Source organism: Pteronotus mesoamericanus, unplaced genomic scaffold (genome assembly GCF_021234165.1).
Source record: "Pteronotus mesoamericanus isolate MK-2021 breed Mesoamerican mustached bat unplaced genomic scaffold, CSHL_Meso_final contig_130, whole genome shotgun sequence".
Classification (NCBI taxonomy): Eukaryota; Metazoa; Chordata; class Mammalia; order Chiroptera; family Mormoopidae; genus Pteronotus; species Pteronotus mesoamericanus.
The window spans coordinates 24818437-24839607 of record NW_026555060.1 but is presented as its reverse complement, the minus strand read 5'-3'; the positions used below and the strand labels follow the sequence as shown (position 1 = coordinate 24839607).

Sequence of the window (21171 nt, the reverse complement as noted above, 5' to 3'; positions counted from 1 at the left end):
TTATATTAAACTAACTTTAAAATAAAATCCTCACTAGAGGATATGTTTACTGATTTTTACAGAGAGAAAGGGGGAAAAGAGAGAGAGAGAGAGAAACATCAATCAGTTGCCTCTGGTATATGCCCCAACTAGGGATTGAACCTGCAACCTAGGTAAGTGCCTCACTGGAAATCAAGCCACAACCTTTTGGCATATGGTACAATGTTCCAACTAATCAAGCTACCCGGCCAGGGCTTAAACCAACTTTTAATTTACAATATCTCACTTTTTGCACCTTATAAAACCAACTATGTATCAAGGCACATCTTCATTTACTACTCTTTGGCCATTAACATATATGTACCCACATATCTTTTCCTAGTCACTCTATATGTTTTGTGTGGCCCTGTTTCACTATTGAATCGCACATCTCCAGAAGGTCAGGGACTATTGCCCCTTAGCAGTCCAGGGCTTTCAAAAACCCAAACCAAAGGCATCGAAGAACCAGAGAAAGAGGAAATAAGATAAAAGAAATACAGCCACTTAGAACTCAAAAACAAGCGAGAATTCCATATGGTGCTGCTCCTGATGCAGCCCTGCACACAGATGCATTATGGTCATGCTCTAGAGTGGGGAGTGTACCTACCTAGTACAATTGTTCAGTTTTTCAGGTGTTTTTTTTCTCCCCGGTTTCCAATTGGTTTCCTCAATGTAATGAGAGTCAAGTGATCTATTCCATTAGAATCTACTTAGATCAAGAACACAAGGGCGCAGAGCCCCATTTACGGCTTCATTATTGCTTTAGTAGAAGGGACCCCACTATGCCAAAGCTTAATTGAGGGCACATGATTAAAGTACATAAGTGGAGCCACAAGCATTGTCACTGAGCTGCTGATCCGAGGCAAAGCGGCAGTGTGCACGCGCTGTCTGGCAGGGCTGTCTCCTTGGCCCCAGGGAGGAACGGCTGGCCTCTCGGAACACGCTCTGCAGACTAACGTGATCCAACCTGACTGATTGATGTGGGCAGCAACTTGAATGGCAAAAAAATCATTAACTCTTGAAAGAACACAGTGAAATTAGTCTATTCTAAAAGGAGAGAGGAGATTACAAGTCTTATTTTGTATGCTTCCAAATTTGTTTCTATGTTTGATACCTAGTTCATTAAAGTAGGAACCACTTGTATCGATGGTGTCCACTAGAATTTTTTGAGAACAATGTATACATTTTACTTGTAGGAAAAACTTAATAGGGCCACAATTAAAAGATCAAATACAGTGTGCATAAACCCGCACAGACTTCAGCTTATTCTTGTGGTTTTTGAAGTAGCACAATACAGAGTAGAGAGTGTAGTCTTTGGACTTAGATTCATCTTCTATCAAATGGAAGGAAATTGCTCAATTCACATTGCTAAAGAACTAAAAATTGGGTACGGTACATGAAGCATTTGGCATTCTCTATCCTAGAAATTTTTTTTTATTACCAAATTGGTTATTTCTTGTGTCTCCTGAATGGGCACATTGTTTTTCAGTTCCCAATCTACTTAATACAACAGCATTTGAAGCATTCCTGATAATATGTATTTCAACTAAACTTTCACCCCAACACTGCTCCCTCTTCATCCCAGGTCAAGTGGAGTGGCTCTGGACATGCACACTGTTTCTCTCAAAGAGGAAGTGAGTCTTGGGAAGTTGGATGGATATTGGTTCCACTAGGCAATTCTATGGTAGAAAAAGGTCCAGGTATGCAGGTAGACTGGAGAAAATAAATACAGAGCAATCTGCCACTAGAACCCTTCCCCCAAACAGAGAGGAAGGCAGAAGGCATAAAGTGTTATTGATTGAAATATAGAAGTAGTGGGGATTGCCTTGGGGGGAGGCTGGGGAGAGATGGGCAAAGGGGGGGAAAGTGGGGACAACTACATAACATACCATAAACAATAAAATTTAATACAAAATAAAATAAATAAAACATAGAGGTAGCTCATTGAAATCACACGATGATAAAGAGCAGTAAGAGCTCCTATTTACTGAGCATATACTACAAAGCCAGAAACTGTCCTTCCTCGACTTCTGGCAACAAGCCAGGGAGGGAGGTGCTATTGCCATCTCTATTTTATACACCAGAAACAAAGGGCACAAGAGGTTCAATACTTCACCCAGGGTCGAGCTGCAAGCAGGCGGCAGAGCCAATTCTAACCCAGGCAGTCTGGTCTCGAATCCACTTGAGTCATCCTTGGGCTGTGCTGACAGGCAACCACAACCTGAAAACCTACTTTTCTACTTAAACACAAATCAAGCAGAACACAAACAGAACTACCCCTATGATTTTTCAGTGTACGGGAGGCACGGCTCCCCAAGCAGTGATGGCGGTTTGTCTGCGCATGGCTCCTGTTGAGCTGAGGCTCATTAGTGCTGGGGCCTGGGGACCAGGAGGGAGGCAGAATGTCTGAAAAGATGAGCGAAAAGCGGCCAGAGAGCGTGCCGAAGTTCTGTAGTGGTGTTCTATTTTGCTGTTGTTTGCTTTTAAGGAACTAGTAAGGGGAAGTAATTACTCACTTGGAATTTAGGCACGGTTTAGGGGCTAGTACAAGTTCGATCTTGAATGCAGTGAGATGGGATCTCAGCAATAGGTTTCTGATGATCTGGTTCATTAGACAAGACACTAATGAATAATATGGGGTAGTGATTCCATACTGTGACTTAAAAAGACAGATTAACATATATGACTGAGTGTTGCACTATTCAACTTGTTAACCTCAGGAGTGATGCATTAGTTTTGGTGAGCCTCCCATTGTGGAAGGTGTTCTGGGGACTCGTTCTGAAGCACCTGCAAGTCAGAACACCTCCAATGATGTAACATCACATTCCATGTGGCCAAGATGGAGCACAGAGCAAGCACCGCGAGGAAACAAAGCAAGGATGCCCTTCTCACCCTCTCCACGTTAACAGGTGGTGTTATTTAATTAGGACACCTACATCCCACATCACTGGGCAGGGTTCTAGTTGTAAAAGAAATAGTAATATCAAGGTTCTGTGAGAATCCTGGCACAAAAAACTTCCTTGGGATAGCTTTGTGAGGAGCATGCCACATGAGCCAGGCCTTGAAGGCTGGCTTTTAATAAGCAGAAGATTGGGCTGGGGGGTTGGCGGGTTGGTGAGGCACAGCAGAATAGGTGAGAAAGATGAAGGTGTCCTCAGCTGACTCAGGTCATCTAGGTTGGCTGGAGAACAGTATGGGCTGGTGAGAACGAAAGTGAATCATAAAGACAGGTCGGGCAATGTTGCACAGGGCGTTGAATAGACCGACCACCTGAGAAGTCGGTACTTTAATTTATAAGAAGTGGGAAACCTCTGAGAGGCTGTAAGCACTCAAATGGCTGGAATTGTGATTCAGAAAAATTAATGTCCTAGTAGGACATAAAATTAAAGTTTTTGAAGTGGACCTCTAAACTTTGGGAAAATTCTGAACCAAGTCTGATGAATAGGAAAGAAGTGTGATATGGAACTGTGTATCACTTTGGTCAAAAAAAAAAGGTATTGAATAAAATATTAAATTTTCTACTGTGGCTTATAAATGGATCACAAGAAACTTCCAAAAAGATTCAAAAAACAGTTTTGGAGTAACAGCAGCATCACAAAAATAAGTGTATAGTCTTCTCTAAAACACTTTCTTTCAATAATAAACCATTCCAGTGAACAATCAATTTGCTCCTTACAAAACAAACAAACAAACAAACCATAATTAGCCCAGCATCTGGGGACACTCACAGCTCTCAGCACCCAGCCCAGCTTGTTTCAAAATATCTACTGTCCAAAAAATTCTGTGCACACTCAGCATGGAGTTGATCACTCTACACCCCAAGTGTGAACAGGTCAGTCAAAGCCTACACCAACTTTGATGCTGACTGAGATGCTTTTAACATTGAAATGACCATCAAGACAGAAAGTGTAGATGAGGCCAGCATCGTCAACATTTTGACCAACCACAGCAATGAACACGGACAGGATATCCCCTTGCCTACCAGAAAAGGACCAAAAAGGAACTTGCAACAGCACTGAAGTCAGCCTTGTGTGGCCACCTGGAGGGGGTGATTATTCGGGGCCTATTGAAAACACCTGCTCAGTATGATGCGTCCAGGCTGAAGGCCTTCAGGGAGGGGCTAGAAACTGACGAAAGCTCTCACTGAGATCATCTGCTCAAGGACCAACCAGGAGTTGCAGGAAATTAAGAGTGTAAGTAAATGTGCAAGGCTGACCTGGAGGACATTATTTCTGACACACCTTGTGACTTCTGCAAGCTGATGGTTGCCCTCGCAAGGGGTAGAAGAGCAGAAGATGGCTCTGTCATTGATTATGAACTGATTGACCAAGATGCCTGGATCTCCCTGAGGCTAGAGTGAAGAGGAAAGGGACTGATTGATGTTCCCAAGTGGATCAGCATCATGACTGAGAGGAGCATGTGTCACGGCCAGAAAGTATGTGAAAGGTACAAGAATTATAGCCTTTATGCATGTTGGAAAGCATCAAGAGAAAAGTCATGGAAGACCTGGGAAATGCCTTCCTGAACCTGGTCCAGTGTACCCAGAACAAGCCCCTGTATTTTGCTGACCAACTGTACAACTCCACGAAGGGCAACGGGACTTGTGATTAAGGTCCTGCTCAGAATCCTAGTCACCTGCAGTGAAGTGGACATGTTGAAATTAGTGGACAGGTCTGACTTCAAGGGAAACTACAGCAAGTTCCTGTACTACTACATCCAGCAAGGCACGAAGGATGACCACGAGAAAGGGCTGCTGCACCCGTGTGGTGGGGACGACTGAGGCCTGCGAGGGCTCTAGCATCCAGCTAACAATTCTAGATCAGCTGGCAACTAATAGTCCTCTCGTGCCCATCCCTGTGAGGATAATGTTAGCATAGCTCCTGCCCATCCTTATTTCAGTTTCCTACGCACTGCCTGGCTTTCCCGTCTAGTCTCTCCTTTTAGCCAATGAAATGCACGTTCCAAGGAGCTGGAAGTGAAACCTATGATGTGAAACACTTTGCCTCTTCTGTACTGTATCATAAATAAATGAACTGAATTTTTACTTTAGAATAAAAACATTAAATCTCTTAATTATTACTTACATCACACAGTATACTCTTGAAATATTGGTCAAAAAGTCCATTTAGTATTTTCCATAAAATAAAAGATATATTTTTCATGTTCATCAATAACTTTATTGATTTGGCTATTTTGAGTATGTCGGCTATCTCCTGTGTGGTATTACATTGATTGTTCTCAATTAATGTCTTGATTTGGTCGCTATCAACTTCCACTTGTGTGTGCAACCACGGAGCAGCGTCCAGTGAGAAATCTCCAGCACAAAACTTTGCAAACTACTGTTTACAGGTTTGATCGTCACAACATCGTCCCCATACACTGCTCAAAACATTTTTTTGTATTTCAGTTGAGTTTTTACCTTTCTTAAAATAACAAAGCATATGCCAAAAATGTGGCATATTTATTCCATCTTCAAGAGTAAAATGGCTACACAAAAATTCACCAATTTTGATTGTTTTTTTTAAATGTGCACTGATATGGCAGCTGTCACAATATAATCTAACAAAATTGTTTTGAATTAAGTTAAAAACAACTAAGTGCTATCAGAGCCATCTTATGGAAAAATCCAAACAAACTTTTTGGCCACCCCAATAAATCTATGGCAATCCATCACAACTAGCTTCTGTGATGGCTCTCCACCTGTCAACTTGTGGCTACAGTCCCCAGGAGTTCACTCCCACTCATCTAGGTCCTGCTGAGAAGGGATTTTTGCAGATGTAATTAAAGTCCCTATCAATTAACTTTAAGGGAGATTATCCTGGTGGCCAGGCTTTTCAGCTGGAGGGCTTTGAAAGCAGGCCTGAGGCTTTCCTGAGATGAAATTATACCTGTGGAAAAGAACTCCAGGCACAAGCCCATGGAGTTCTAACCCGCCCTACAGACTTTGGATTTGCATAGCCAGCCCCTCTCAGTTACATATAGCAATCCCTGTTTATACACCCACACATATAAATATACTGATATATAGTGTATATGTGTATATAAATGCACACACAGTAAGATTATTTTATATATACACATTGATGTATGTACATATATATCCCATACTGATTCTGTTGCTCTGGTTGAATTCTAATACAGAGTTTACTTTCTTTATGAGAGCTAACAGATTCTATGAGGGGGTGTACTATAAATGAATTAACTATATAAACACCATTGTTAGAAATTGTATTTAAGTTTAAATGAAGCTGTGTGCTTTACTTCTCTGATGTGCACTATAAAGCAGCTCCATTCTTACAGTTGCAATTCTAGATCAGCTTGCAACTAATAGTCCTCTCGTGCCCATCCCTGTAAGGATAATGTTAGCATCGCTCTAATCACATCTCACATGGCTTTAACCTGGGCAAGGGGGGAGTTCTTAATCTAGGGTCTACAACTCCCTGAAATTGTGTGTAAAAATTTTTCTCAGAGCCCTTAGCTTTCACCAGATCCTCAAATTAAGATTCGTTGTAGCTTATTTTGAAGGTTATTGTGTTATTTATACTCTGGTTCCCAGTGATGGATTGTATATGTGCTATGAATGGATAGTTGACTCCCGAACTGCTCACCCTGTTCCAAAATTATTGCTGATGTTATACAGATTTATTTTTTCAAGAGGAGGGTCAGGCCACTTGTAATTAGTAGGAGAAATTCAGCTTAAATTTTCACTTGATTGAAAGTCATAAATGCACGGAGAGATTATCAACCTAAGAACTCTACACATTAAACATGAGTCCCGAATAGTCATGAAAACCAGTGATGCACAACATACAGTTGAAGTCATCTTTAACAAAATTAAATAATGATCAATTAGCAAATCTCAAAACAGTTATATTGCTAAGTATTATTAACTGTTGTGTGAAGAGAGATTTGTACTTATTTTACAAATGACTATCAGTAAGAACAGCCACTCTAAATTCATATTAAACACCCATACTATATCTTTTAACAAATTAAAAGATTACTACATAAAATATGTAAGAACAATTTTTTGTTACCTTAATCAACTTCTTAGCAGTATCCCACACGGTTGAACGTAAAGCCATCTTTTGGTTTTCTTTCCTGGTGCGCCACGCCTTCCAGTCTAGTCCTACCATTCTTCAGAGGTTCTAACTGCCTTGGGCCTTTCTAAGCCATCTCATTCATTCCAACGGCTTTAAATGCTAAAACATGCCAACTCCCTCAATTTTCATTTCTAGTCCAAAGTACCTTTTGAACTCTATCCAGTATCTCCTCACATCTTTATTGGGATAAATCACTGGAATCTTCATGTCCAAGACTGAAATCTTGATTTTTCTCCAAAACGGGTCCCTTTTGGTCTTTCCCATTCTTAGCAAAACAGAATCACCTTCTACCCAGTAGGTCAAATCACAAACTTCGGAGAGTATTATGCAAAGATACATAGGACTGACAGCTGCCAGAGGGGAGGGAGATTGAGGGGCTGGGTAAAAATGTGAAGGAATTAAGCACAGAAACTAACCTCACAGGCACATTCAACAGTATGGTAGTTACCGGAGGAAGAAGCGTAGGGGAAGGTAGGAGAGAATAAAGGCGGGAGGATAAATGGTGACGGAAGGAGGCTTGACTTGGGGTGGTGAACACACAATATACAGACGATGGATTGTAGAATTGCACACCTGAAACCTATGTAATTTTATTAACCAATGTTACCCCAATAAATGAAAAATAAAAGAAGAAACCTCAGCATCAGTCCCGATTCCTTCTTTTGCGCCATGCCCTACATCCTGCTATTGCTTCCGCTCAACTGTATCGTCCCTGTAGTGAGAGCCACCGGGACCATTCCTGGGCACTGCATTCCAGCTGATCTGCATTCCACACAGAAACCAGAATTACATGTCAAAGCCCTCAGGTATACTGTATCTCCTTGCTTAAACCTCTCACTGGCTTCCCACCTCACTTGAGAGTGAAAACTCACTATCTTATCTTGGGCAAAAGGCCCTAGCAGGACCCAGGCCCCGGCCATTTCTCCCCTCCCCCACATTGGTCCTGGAGTCGCTGCAACGCTGCCTCGGGCCCTTCCCACCGCGGGCCCAGCTCGCCTGCCGCTCGCGTCCGAACACTCGCGCCCCCTCCCCCCCGCCCCGCCCCGCCCCGGTCACACGGTTAGTTTCTTCGAGTCATCAGGTCCCAGCTGTCACTTCCTCAGACAATCCTTTTCTTATCACAGTAGATGTCTCTGTCATACTCCGTTATTCTTTTTTTAATCCTCACCCAAAGATATGTTTATTGATTTTAAAGGAAGAGAGAAAAGGAAATCGAACCTGCAAACTTTCGGTGTGCGGGATGACACTCCAGCCAACCGAGCCCCCCGGCCAGGGCTCCATTACTGTTCACAGTGCCCTGCGCATCCCCGTTCCTCTCTCTGTTTACCCCGGTGCACTCTGTAGCTGGGCTGGGAAGGCAGGCATAGTCAGCACTGGATCCAGCAAATCCGGCCCAGTGAGCCATTGCAGCAGCACTCTTACCTTAATGTCCCCCCGTTAGTTTTCCTGTCTATGCGTATTTACAATTGTTTTATTTTGGTTTTCCTTGACTTAAAAAAAAAAAAAGACACATTCGAATATATTCTCTCTTCAGGTAATTAATGTCAGACTCACTTCCCAACCCCCTAACAAGGGCGTTTTAGCTATTTCATCAACTACTGAGTGGTTACTAAGTCCTATATTCCTATTCCCTCAGGCCTCTTCTTGATATGCATACATAATATATTTAAACTGTCTGTGAGTGGGAAGTTAATCATTATTTTCTTAGCATACTTAGTGAAACTTTTCTATGAACCAAGACAACGTGTGACTAAAACAATAACATTATTAAATAGGAAATCTGTCTTTAAAATGACTAAAAATGGGCTCATTCAGTGCAGACCTGGTACCTCTTTAGTGAAGCACCAGTGAGGAGACTGGCACTTGCCATGGCCAATGCAAAGCCCAAGGAAGGAGTCAGCACAGAACCACCATGAATGATCTGAAGGTGGTGGGGCAGGAAGGCTCTGTAGTGCAGCTTAAGGTTAAGTAGCATCGCCATTTAGTAAACTAATGAAAGGAGTGGTGAATGACAGGTTCTGTTGATGAGGCAGACCAGATTCCAATTTGAGGAGCCGTCAGTCAATGAAAAAGACACACCCACGAGTTGGAAATCAAGGATGACGACACAATGGATGTGTTCCAGCAGCAGGCAGCAGGCAGCAGGGGTCCACTAAAAAGGAACCTGCTACTTTACTTCAGAGCTCTGTTCCTCCACAGCAAGAAGACATCCTCAAATAAAAAAATGAAATCTGGTTGCACCACATCCTGATGACTATAGTTTTCTCTTTCATTTTCCCCTTCCCATTCCTTTATTGTACACAAAGTAGCTGATGTATCTGCACAAGCATTTGCATTTTTTTAACCAAATGTTTTTGAACAGCAAAAGGAGATGCGCTGGGGAAAACTGCTGGTTCTGTGAAAATAAATATCGTTTCTTCATTAGAGGAAGCTCATTCAGCTCTTATTTTATATTTCACTATGTTACTCTGCTCTCACTGTTCAACAAAAAAAGAGCATAAAAATCCTTACCTACCTTGTTTGATTGGAGAATTTTAATCTTTTTCATTTGTCATTGTGAAACCAAGGATAATTTCATAACTTTTTTGTCTGTAGTTGTTACATGCAAGGCAACCTGTCTTTAAGCAGGGATAAATTACTCTAAAAGAAATTAATCTTAGTTTTCTTTTCAAATCAAGTGCCTTGTTTTATTTTTAAAAAGATTTTATTTATTTTTAGAGAGGGAGGAGAGGAAGGAGAAATAGAGTGAGAGAAACATCCATCAGTTCCTCCTCACAAGCCCCCCAGTTGGGGACCTGGCTCACAACCCAGGCATGTGCCTGACTGGGAATCAAACCCATGACCTTTTTGGTTCACAGGCCAGCACTCAGTTACTGAGCCACACCAGCCAGGGCCATGAATTTATACTTGTATTTAAAAATTCTTTTTCAAAAATTGTATTATTAAAATAATAATTTACCCTGGTTGAAACATAGCTGTAAAAAATATTAGGCTAAAAAACCCTTAGAGAAAATCATTAGACTAAAAGTTCTTTTGTGGTTCTGATTCTGATCCATGTTTTGGACAAGTCTTAACTTTTCTTGTCAACAGTTTTCTCCTGTGTTAAAAAAAAAGAAAAAGAAGGAGAAAGGAAAGAAGAGGGGGAGGGAGGGAGATAAGAATGGAGAGAGAAAGAAAAAGGCACTGGCCTGAATGATCTCTCAAGTCCCTTTCCACTAAAAATTTTCTTGATTCTAAGGAGACCTTGCCTTTAATAATTACACAGAGGTCTGTAGAGCAAAATGGTAACAATAGCTACCACTGTTGAGGGCTCCTTTTGTGTGATGCACTATATTAAAAGATTTACATGGTTTTCTCATTTAATAGATGCAGGTACTAATGATTATCATTGTCTCATTTTACAGGTAAGAAAAGAAACTGAACCTCAAAAAACAGTCATAAGGTTTCTGTTTGTTTTTTTGGACACAATCCTCAATTACCAAGAGGAGAAATAGCTGAGTGGACAGAAAGCGCACATGGAAGTGAAACTCTCTAAAGCAAAATTTTTGGGCAAAGTCCGCTGTACCAGAGGCCCATGTTACACGTGACTTCCTGCAGGACAAAGTAAACATGTTTATTCCAACATGTCAAATCATCAGGTGTAATGTCTCTTCCAAAGACAGGATTTCAGGAACAGGCAAAGGAATAACACAGGTATTCACTTTCAAAATACAGCACAAACCTGATGCGCTTCAAAGAAAGAATACATAATGCCAATAAAACAAAAGGATAATTCAAAACTAATCTTCAGATGGTCATAAGTGGTATTTGAATTTAGGAGTGTATTTTCTGTATGTTATCCTATATTTAATATTAACATCAGAATAGTCAACTAAAATTAAATACAGTAGAGGAAACAATATGCAAAAATCACATTTTTAAATGTAAAGTATGTAGTGAACTCAATAATTTCCCTAAGAAAATTATTGCAAAAATTTAATTAGTTTTACACCATGAATTGTACTGTTTATGAAATATCTGCCAAATTTTGCTTGATTCTTTTTATTATCTATAGCTTGAATTTTTTTCAGCTAGTATCAATACATTTACTTTTTTTTTGACTGGTAAAATACCACCTTGGCAAAGCCAGTTTCCAGAGTTAAGCTTAAATCCATTCATAGCAAAAGAAAAACAAAATCCCTCCACTATGAACTAACAGACACCAGGGAGCGGTTGAAAAAAAACACGACGGAAGAACTTGATCTTTGTATTTTGTATTCAAAACACTAACATCAAGTGATTGCAACTGAGACACCATACAGAAAGCTAGAGTTTTGAGATAGTCAAAAAAGAAACACTTCATCATTATACGCAATCTGACTTCACTGTACAAAAAAGGCAAGTCTGCCTCACTTCTCTCCATATCTTCCTTGGGCAGCATATTTGTTTCCTGTGCTAAGAAACCTCTCTCCAACTAGTAACATATTCTTTGATACCATGCTAAATAGATAACCTGGGCAACTATTATATGTTTCTTCAAATTGCTTTGTGATGTAAAACAAGTAAAGAGCACTTAGCAGAGTGTCTTGCATATAGTCAGTGCTGAGTTAGTAAGGTATCAGCAGTACCATCATCATCATCATCATCATCATCATCATCATCATCAATTAGGCCACTGATGAACAATTACTAAAAGAGTGGCCTAAGAAAGTGAATCTGCCTCCCAACAATTCCATTATTTTTCTAAAAGATTTTTTAAAAATTATTTTGAGAGAGAGGGGAAGGGAGGGAGAAAAAGAGGGAGAGAAACATAGATGTGCAAGAGCGACAACTGGTTGCCTCTTGCACACCCCACAGCCAGGGAGCTGGCCGGCACCCCAGGCATGTCCCCTGACCGGGAATTGAGCCGGCGACCTTTCAGGATGACGCCCAATGTGCTGAGCCACACCAGTCAGGGCCCAGTATTTTTTAAAAAGGCCAAATTCTAATTAAATCTGTGATCATTTTAGTAATATAGAGGATTGGGCAAAAGTAGGTTTACAGTTGTTCATATGGAAAAATAATACAATAATAAATAAATAATGCAAAAAACCAACTGGGTTTTGCATACTCACAACTGTAAATCTACTTTTGCCCTACCCTGCATATTAAGGTGGTTGTAATATATTGAAATTTTCAAAGTTATTTCACTTTGAGAAGTCTGTATTCTTTTAGCTATACCCAAACTGAAGCTAAACTGATAGAAAGATTATATGAAAATCCTCCAAGTAGGAAAAACATTTTCTATAGTAATATGAAGTTCTATTTTTTTCAATGGAAAAGGAGTGATTAGGAAAGAATCCACTTCTGTATAACAAATATAAATTTGCCCATCTACCTGATAGGTATAAAAATAGTACAGGTAAACATAGATATATCTAAATAGACTGAGCCAAAAGAGAAAGGTATTTTTCATAGAAAGTATTTTACCATCAGAACAGTATGGTTTCCTATGTTTAAGATCTATTTATTATGTTATTTTTACAAGTAGCAAAGTCCCTTGTTTTTTCCCATCTTAAGATACATGAATATAAAAAGCTGTTGATTTCCACATTGCCCACCCCACCCCCATCCGACTGGGTTAACAGAAGTTCTGAACCACGAACAGTTTCCTGAAGGAGCAGTGGTTTCTTCCTTAACTCAGCCTTGAACTCTAGCACTCCCTTCAGTCGTCCTCTTGCTGATTTCTTTTCTGTCAAAGGAAACCAAGACCACATTAAAACAGCACATTCTAACTGGCATGTTTGTTCAGCCAAGATCACTTGTTCTGTCAGCAAGTATCATTTTCTAGAGGCCTTGGCAAAAGATGTGGGTGAAAATTATCATGGAAAGACATGCCAGAATTTATTTACTCAACTAGTTTATCACTTTAATTCCAGGATATGTTATCCTTAGGTATTTGACTATGGTCTGCTCTCTCTTCCGCATGTACAACCATTCCACACATACACACAAATACAAATATTCACTTTCTCCCTGAGTGATCACAGGACAACTCTGATCTTCGCTTAGCCTGTAACAGTATACACACCTTCTTTAAAATTAGAAGTACTGAAAATTATTCAAAAAGCATGCATATCATAAAAACATTTTTGCTATTCTAATTATTAAATAGGTTATTCCTTAAGCTCACATTACATACTTCATTATAAAATGACCTAACTCAGTAATTCTGCTCCTTTAGTGTAAGACTGAAATAAAATATTAAATAGACAATTTGAAAACAAAGATGACCGGCATACTAAGTATACACAGACTTTACCAGTTTAAGGAAATCGATGAGTTTATGAGCATCTTCCCCAGTAGAGAGGTCTACAAAGTCCTTGGGCAGCCGATAACTCAGGTAGGGACTGGGCTGGACTGTAACTTCACTGTTTGTACAGCGGAAAGCTGGAGAATCCTTTAAAAAAACACGAAAGGAAAGTCTGTGAGAAATTTTAAGTCACTTCTCCAAAATGAAAAAGATTCTACCATAACAGTTTCAACTCCAGGTTCTCTCATCTACTAGTTAAGGAAGAAAAAAGATTCTAAAGTAAAAGAAAGCACAAAGACTGTAAAATATTCCTGCTAGTTACTACAGCATAAACATAAGGTATCTGAAAAGTACCCTCCTGGAGATCTAGGCTGCTCCCTAAATGCTCCCTGTGTGCAGCCCCTGTGGGCTACCAGTGCGGTATGTATCTCTTTAGTCCCAGAGTGGGTCAGAGGCTTCAGGCTGGTTATCTCTGGCCTCGAGCAATCTCATACAGGCCAGAATGCTTTATAAATATTATCATTTTCTTCAGGTGCACAGTTAGGAAACCCTCCCTTACCAAATAAAGTTAATAGTGAGGACAAGTGAGTGTTTCGAATTCCTAACACTTTTGTACTTCTTTTACATCATTTAACTTACTCATTTGTGTATCTGTCTTATCACCTATGTGAAACTGCAAATTCGAGTTATCATACTGAACAAGTCTGCACATTCTTTGATGCACAGCTGATCCTCGACAACAGGGGGCTTAGAAAATCCCCTCTAACTGGAGTTGCTTTCACCACATGCAGATCCCAACCGCAGAGCTTGGGCAATGTGGATTTTAACTGCATGGATCAACTGGAAAAATATCCAAGAATAAGTAGATGCATGCAGTTCAAACCCATGTTGTTCAAGAGTCAACTGTACTTGTTTAGAGCCTGCATATAATATTTATGTGCTGCCTTGTGACAAAAAGGATTTCAGAGACAGAAGGCCTTGGGTCTGGACTTCAAGGGTGGCAGCTATCTAGCTAACGGACAGAAGTGTCCATCTGCCTTTCTCTAGGTATGAGAGATAGTAAACTGACAAACAAGACAAGTAGACAGCCAATAAGCAAGCAAAGTAACAAGATTATTTCAGATAGTAACAAGTGTTATAAAAAACAGAATCAGGCTGCTATCATAAGAGAACCAGGTAGGCAACTTTAGAGGGGCGGTCAGGGAAGACCTTGCTAAAGAAGAGATGTCTGGACTGAAAGCTGTAGTTTGATAAAAGCTGCCCCGTGAGGTCCGGCAGCAGAACACAGCTTTGAAGGCAGTGAGGCAACCTGTGCAGAGATGCGAAGGCAGGGCCGGGCTCTGAGCTTCAAGAAACAGAAGGACGGCCAGGTTTTGGTGGCGTGGAAACAGGCAAGAGGTGACACTGGGGAAAAGGTGAGAGCCAGTTCCTGTTTCCCTTTGTCAGCCCCCAACTTCCAATAGAATGTTGTTTAAATTAAGAGGAAAAAAGAAAGAAGGAACAAAAGAGAAAGAGAAGGAAAAAAAGGAAAGATCTGATCATATTATTTGGATCATAGATTGAATCTTATACCAACTGTTTCTACTGAGTAACGGTGTCCCTCATATTTACATTCTTCTCCTTGACACTCAGATTTAAAGGCCCACAACTGTAAGATGCCAACAGGGATGAAATTCCTTCTCTCACTAAGGTGATACACATTAGTCGTGCCTGGCAGGAGAACAAGAGACACTACTCCTGTGCTCAGCAGTGTGCAGGCTAAAGCACGACATGCAAGTCAGCCAGCGGGCACCACACTGTGGGCAAGGACCCCAAGAGGGAAAACATCGAGTTGAGTCATCAGATCTAAAGAAACAGAGCCAAAAATGGCCCAAGACAGAGGAATGATGAAAAAAAATATTTCAGAGATGGACAAAAGGAAAGATGGTCACACTGAAGGCCAGGTAGCAGCCAGCAGGGCAGGAAGAAGCCCAGGAGAGGAGCATATGCTACAGAAGCCAGGGGAAAAGGTGTTCTAAGAACAAGAAGGTAACATGTTCAAATGGTGCCAGGTGGTTGGGTGAGAGAAGGGCGTATTGTTCACTGGAATTAGCAACAAGTCAGGAGAGCCCTTGCTAAGAGCAGTTTATGTGGGACTGATGTTAAGAGGGCTGAAGAGTGACTGGTGAGACAGGTGGGAAGCAGCAGGCAGTACGGACAGACAGCCGTGTGATGGTATACAACTACTAAGCAGTTATAAAAAGCAAGCTACATAACAGCATGAGAGAAATTAGCATGATCCCACTTATGTGAAAATGTGTGATGTATCCACATACACAAAAAAGTGTCTGGACACTTCTCCAGGAAGGACATGCAGAGGGCTCAGCATATGAAACATACAAAAGGATGCTCAGCATCACTAGCCATCAGAGAGATGCAAATAAAAACCACAATGAGATACCACTTCACACTGGTCAGAATGGCCATCATAAACAAATCAACAAACAACAAGTGCTGGTGAGGTTGTGGAGAAAAGGGAACCCTAATGCACTGTTGGTTGGGAATGCAGACTGGTGTAGCCACTGTGGAAAACAGTTCGGAATTTCCTCAAAAAGCTAAAATTAAACTGTCTTTTGACCCAGCAATTCCACTGGGAATCCCGAAACACCAATTCAAAAGAACCTATGCACCCCAATGTTCATAGCAGCACAGTTTACAATAGCCAAGCGCTGGAAGCAACCTAAGTGCCCATCAGTAAATGAGTGAATCAAAAAACTATGGTACATTTACACAATGGAATACTACACAGCAGAAAGAAAGAAAGAGCTCCTACCCGTCACAACAGCATGGATGGATCTGGAGAGCATTATGCTAAGCGAAATAAACCAGGGGGCGAAAGACAAATGCCATATGATCTCACTTATAAGTGGGACCTAATCAACAAAACAAACAAGCACGGAATATATAACCAGCAACATTGAAAGAAAAAAGAAACCAACAGAAACGAGAGGGAAGGAACGAGGGGGTTAATGGGGAAAGAAAGGGGAAGGGGAAAGGTACAATCAAGGAACATGTATGAAGGACACATAGACAAAGCCAAAGTGGGGAAGGATTGAGGGAGAGAGGTGGGGGAGCAGGGGGAAGTGGTGGCGGGTAAATGGAGACAAATGTATTTAAACAATAAAAAGAAAAAAAATGTCTAGAAAAAATATAAACTTAAGTGGTAAGGATGGCTATTTCTAGGTTGTAGGATTTCCAGTCTTGCCTCTTTCTAATTCTCTTTTTTAAATGACCACGTTTAAAAACAAAACAAAAAAGAAAACCTTATTTTAAAAACGATGTAAAACATTCACAAGATATTATTAAATGAAAAATGTGGAATGTATAAGTTCATACATAGTATAATCTCATTCATTTAAACAAGTTTATTTGTAATGTGGAAAGGCAAGTTACTATTAAAATATAAGCAGTGGCTCTCAAGGCAGTAAGATTATGGGCAATTTTAGAATTTTCTTTAAAAATGAGCTTATAGTGTTTTTGTGGGCAGAAGGAAGCTTTACAAAGTTGATGCTGAAAGTCTGGCTGTGAACATGAGGAGAAAGGAGAGAGTAGCTGGGTGAAGATATGGGCTTAAAGATTTTGTCTTTTTAAGATGGGAGATACCTGAACATGGTTAACTACTGAGAGGTTGGAGCTGGCAGAGAGGAAGAGACCAGAAAAAAAGCAAAACAGGAAAGAAGATAAATGATAGCACAAGGTATACAGAGAGATGGGAAGGCATGGTTTGCTGGGCGGGTGGAAGTGAGACTTGGGACAGCTGCAGACAAGTTTGGAAGTTTGATGACAATGAAACAGTAAATTCTCACCAGCAGATTATCTTTTCCTTTGAGGAAGAATGCGAAATCTCTGCTGAGAAGAAAAGGGACAGAGCGGGTCGGAGGAGCGTGGAAAGGCATGAAATGGCCACACTGATGAGAGAGACAAGACACTGTAATGAGGGCCAGACTGAAGCGGGGGCCATGACTGCGGGGAGCCCCTGGTGTGAGCATCTGGGTTATTTGCCCTCTCACTGCCAGCAGCCCTGGGGCCAGGGTCAGAATAAGCCAAGGCGTGAGCTGACCCACCCACGCCGAGTTTCTTCCAGGTGGGCAGAAGACAAGGAGCCAAGAAAAAGGAAAAATTAACAGAAAAAATATATCAGATGGCCATTATTTTTTTATATGAAGTTAAATGAATGAATCACCATGCATACCCCTTTTTACTCACTTGCACAGGCAAGAATCTATTAGCAAGTTTGTTATACTCTATGCTTCCCAAGGGTACAAGTCAATGCCCAGCCAAGCACCTAGAAAACCAGCAATCATTGAGGGGATAGAAAGGTTTCCTTTATGTCTTTTTTTTTTTTTTTTTTTTTTAGCCATCTTACCTGCTCCAGAGCATCTCCTTCACTAAAATCACCTTTTAAGTTTCGTTCAGATATCAGTTCTTCCCAAGTAAACAGCAGTGAATCTGTGACTTCACCAAATGGATTAAAATCGATTAGCCACACCTTCCCCTGCAGGACAGAGCAAAATATTAAGAGGCACAGAATAAACACACTGAAACTCTATAATCTGTCTTATAAGGAAGATCATTTTCATATTATTTTACCCAAAAAGACAATCTTTAGAAATCTTGTAACATTTCAAAAGATAGTTAATTCCTCCAGATCCCACTGGAGAAAGCCCTCCAGGTTCCATCAAAAAAGGGCCACTTGTGTAAATCGAGTGGCACAGCATTATCTAAAGACCAGAACACCTGTAAATGGAAAAAGGCAGAGAAGAGACCTAGAAAAGAGAAGGCTGATGGACACATATTTCAACTCCTGCCTCGGATCACATAAGAATTTTAAGTCAAGCCCTGGCTGGTGTGGCTCAGTGGATTGAGAGCCAGCCTGCAAACCAAAGGGTCACCAGTTTGATTTCTAGTCAGGGCACATGCCGTAGACCAGGTCCCCAGTTGGAGGTGTGACCTTTGTTTCTCTTGCGCATTGATGTTTCTCTCCCTCTCTTTCATTTTCCCTTCCCCTCTCTCTAAACAAATACAATCTAATAAATAAATAAATAAATAAATAAACCTTAAAAAAAAAAAAAAAAAGAATTTTAAGTCAAAAATCCAACCAGGAAAAAGGAAAATCTCACAAAAGGTTAAATGGCTGAAATGCTTTGGCAGGGAGGGAAGGGTCTTTGCTTATCTATCATGATTATCTTTGCCCCACAAAGGCAGGAAAGAGCCAGAAGTTCTGGAGAGCACCACTGCTTACGCCTGAGAGGCTGCGACTGCAAAGGGGGTGCATTTCTCTTTTTTGAAGCATATAGAAAGAAGAATGGAAATCCTCTGTTTTCTTTCATTTTAAAGTAATATTTGTTTATCTATACATTAGAGCTTAATAAATAGTACATAAAGGGGAGAGCTGAACAATATATCAGCCTTTAAAAGAAATTTCGGCATTCTCCTCCTCTGAGAGCAGAGGTGGGCAATGATAGATCGTTCCTTCTGAGCTGGTCGGACTGAGTTAAGTGAGAGTCAGAGGCATCTTAGGATACAGCGGCAGTGCACTGGCGTTGGGGCGGGAATCTGAAATCCTCAAGAGAGTAAAGCCAACAGAACACCTCAGAGATACATGACATTTAATAGATACATGTTTCCTTCAACTTTCATCTTCATTCCTCTTGATTTTTATCATTGATGCATATCATTGTACCATTTTGTTGTTGATAATTAGGTTTTTCTGTAAATGTGTCTTAACCACATCTTGATCACACATGAATGTGTAAAATTACAAATGACTAAGGAACTAGATTGCCAAGTCACCATTACCAATGTCTAGCACTGTTTCTTCGTTTGGGTTAAAGAAAAATTTTAAGAAATACCTTATTAGGACTTACTTCCAACATCAGACACATCTGGTAAGAGGCAAAGAAGCATTACAGGAAGTTTGCACCACACACCATTTGGGTAAGTTTCTTATTTTATACAATCTGCAGGAGAAATCTTATAACTCTTTTCATGCCACCTATTTCCTCACATCAGTTTGGCACCCACTTGTAGAGGCTTTGACTATATGAAATAATGTCAGCCACCAACTTCTTGGTATGACACCAGCTTTGTTTTTGCTTTTGGGGCAATTACTAGGATGTCTTTGATATGTTATACATTGTTTTAACAAAATGGGTATTTCCTAACCTCCAAACCCTTTCTATCTGAGTTTTTATAACCAGTAAAACCATCTCAGTATAAAGATAAAACACTATCGGGCTTGCGAGTATAGGAATTTACATTTACAAACTAAAAATATGGCATATTGTTAAAAAAAATATATATATATATATAACTACTTTTAGAACTAGTAACCTGCAGAGTTTGTTTGTTAGTTCAGAAGCCATCCTCTAATTAAAAGAAAAGTAAAACCAGCTGTAATCAGAAATAAAACTATCAAGATGAGGATTTTATAGCTAGAACATGGTTTTCATGTGACATCTCAGGCAGGAGGCACCCTGAAAAGTTCTGTTTTTAGGCAATCCATCAGATAAGACCCACCCGCTAGCTTTCCTGAAGCCTACCAGCCCACCAGCCCCGCCAGCCCAAATTTCTATGCACCAGACACTGTGCCAAGCACGCATGTGCATGCACGCACACAAATCAAAAACGAGGAACAAAAACCACCCAACGTCCAGAGTACATGGGGGAAATTGTTCCGTAAAGATAAGAACAGGATATTATGAGACTCTAATACAATAGAAGGAGAACCTACCTAAATCTACATGATGAAAGTGGAAAAGCTCCTACTCACAGTAACTTAGAATTTGAAGATGACAGTGAAGGTCTGGGAGGACGGTGGGTGGCTGGGTGGCGGGAGGGGAAGCAGCCCATCTCAGCGGGAAACAACAACAGTAACAATAAAAACGACGGCTGCAGGCCATGAGAAGACAGCCCACTCGGGGGAGAATCTGGAGCATGCAGTACAAATATGGTGGGTTATGGGAACTTTGAGGGCCTCCGGTCCCAAATCAGATGAAATTCAGGTTAAAACAATCCCTTTAAATGCGTAAATGAGATTACAAGAAAGGGGATTCCAGGAGACAGAAATGAGGAGGAACCTCAAAAACAGAAATTAGCAGACAAAGACGAGTTTTCCTCCCAGGAACCTCAGAGCAGGGTTTAATCTGGACACCGGACCAGGAGACTGGCCACGAGAAGAGATGCAAAGTCACGCAGTGAACTTCGGAGGGCTGCCTCCTCAGTAAGGGCGGTAAAAGATAAAACTCCTATGACTTGAAAAGGACACAGTGAAGCTTGGCTTTCTCCTACTGGAATTTGGGGAGGAAGAAGCAAATGAAAAATCTGAAACTTAGAATCTCTGGGATTCTCACAGATAAAAACAGAAGAAAACAAAACAAGCTCAACGAAGATGAACTCACAGTAAAATAAATAGACAGATTTACAAAACCAAAAGGAAATAATCAACATGAATGAATATATGCAAATTGGACAGCCAGGGGTTAAAGCACCAAGAGCTGAGGAAAATCATTATCAAACTGAAGGATTATATAAAGTAGATACTGGTGTTAGGACAACTGAGTAAAAATCCAGGAAAGGACAATGTTGGATCCATGTTACATACCAGGACAAATGTCACATAGATCAAAGATTTAAATGTATAAGCAATAAGTCATAAAAGAACTAGAAAAAAATGGGGAGGTATTTTTAAAAATTATGATTCAAATTCAGAAGTCATAAAAGAAATAACATATTTGATCT

The 21171-nt window shown here is 40.5% G+C and overlaps 1 protein-coding gene and 1 pseudogene across 1 annotated transcript in view; one reads left to right on the top strand and one right to left on the bottom strand.

Moving 5' to 3' along the window:
• The first annotated feature begins 2341 nt into the window (after nt 1-2341).
• On the top strand, nt 2342-4798 carry LOC129084782 (annexin A2-like; annotated as a pseudogene).
• A 6571-nt stretch (nt 4799-11369) lies between these two features.
• Nucleotides 11370-21171, bottom strand: part of CDC123 (cell division cycle 123) — a 60220-nt gene continuing 50418 nt past the window's right edge. The window contains exons 11-13 of the mRNA XM_054593550.1: nt 17798-17926; nt 13402-13539; nt 11370-12831 (exon numbers count right to left, since the gene is read on the bottom strand). Coding sequence (XP_054449525.1) covers nt 12805-12831; nt 13402-13539; nt 17798-17926 — 294 coding nt within the window. The 3' untranslated portion in view covers nt 11370-12804. The remainder of the gene's footprint in view (nt 12832-13401; nt 13540-17797; nt 17927-21171) is intronic.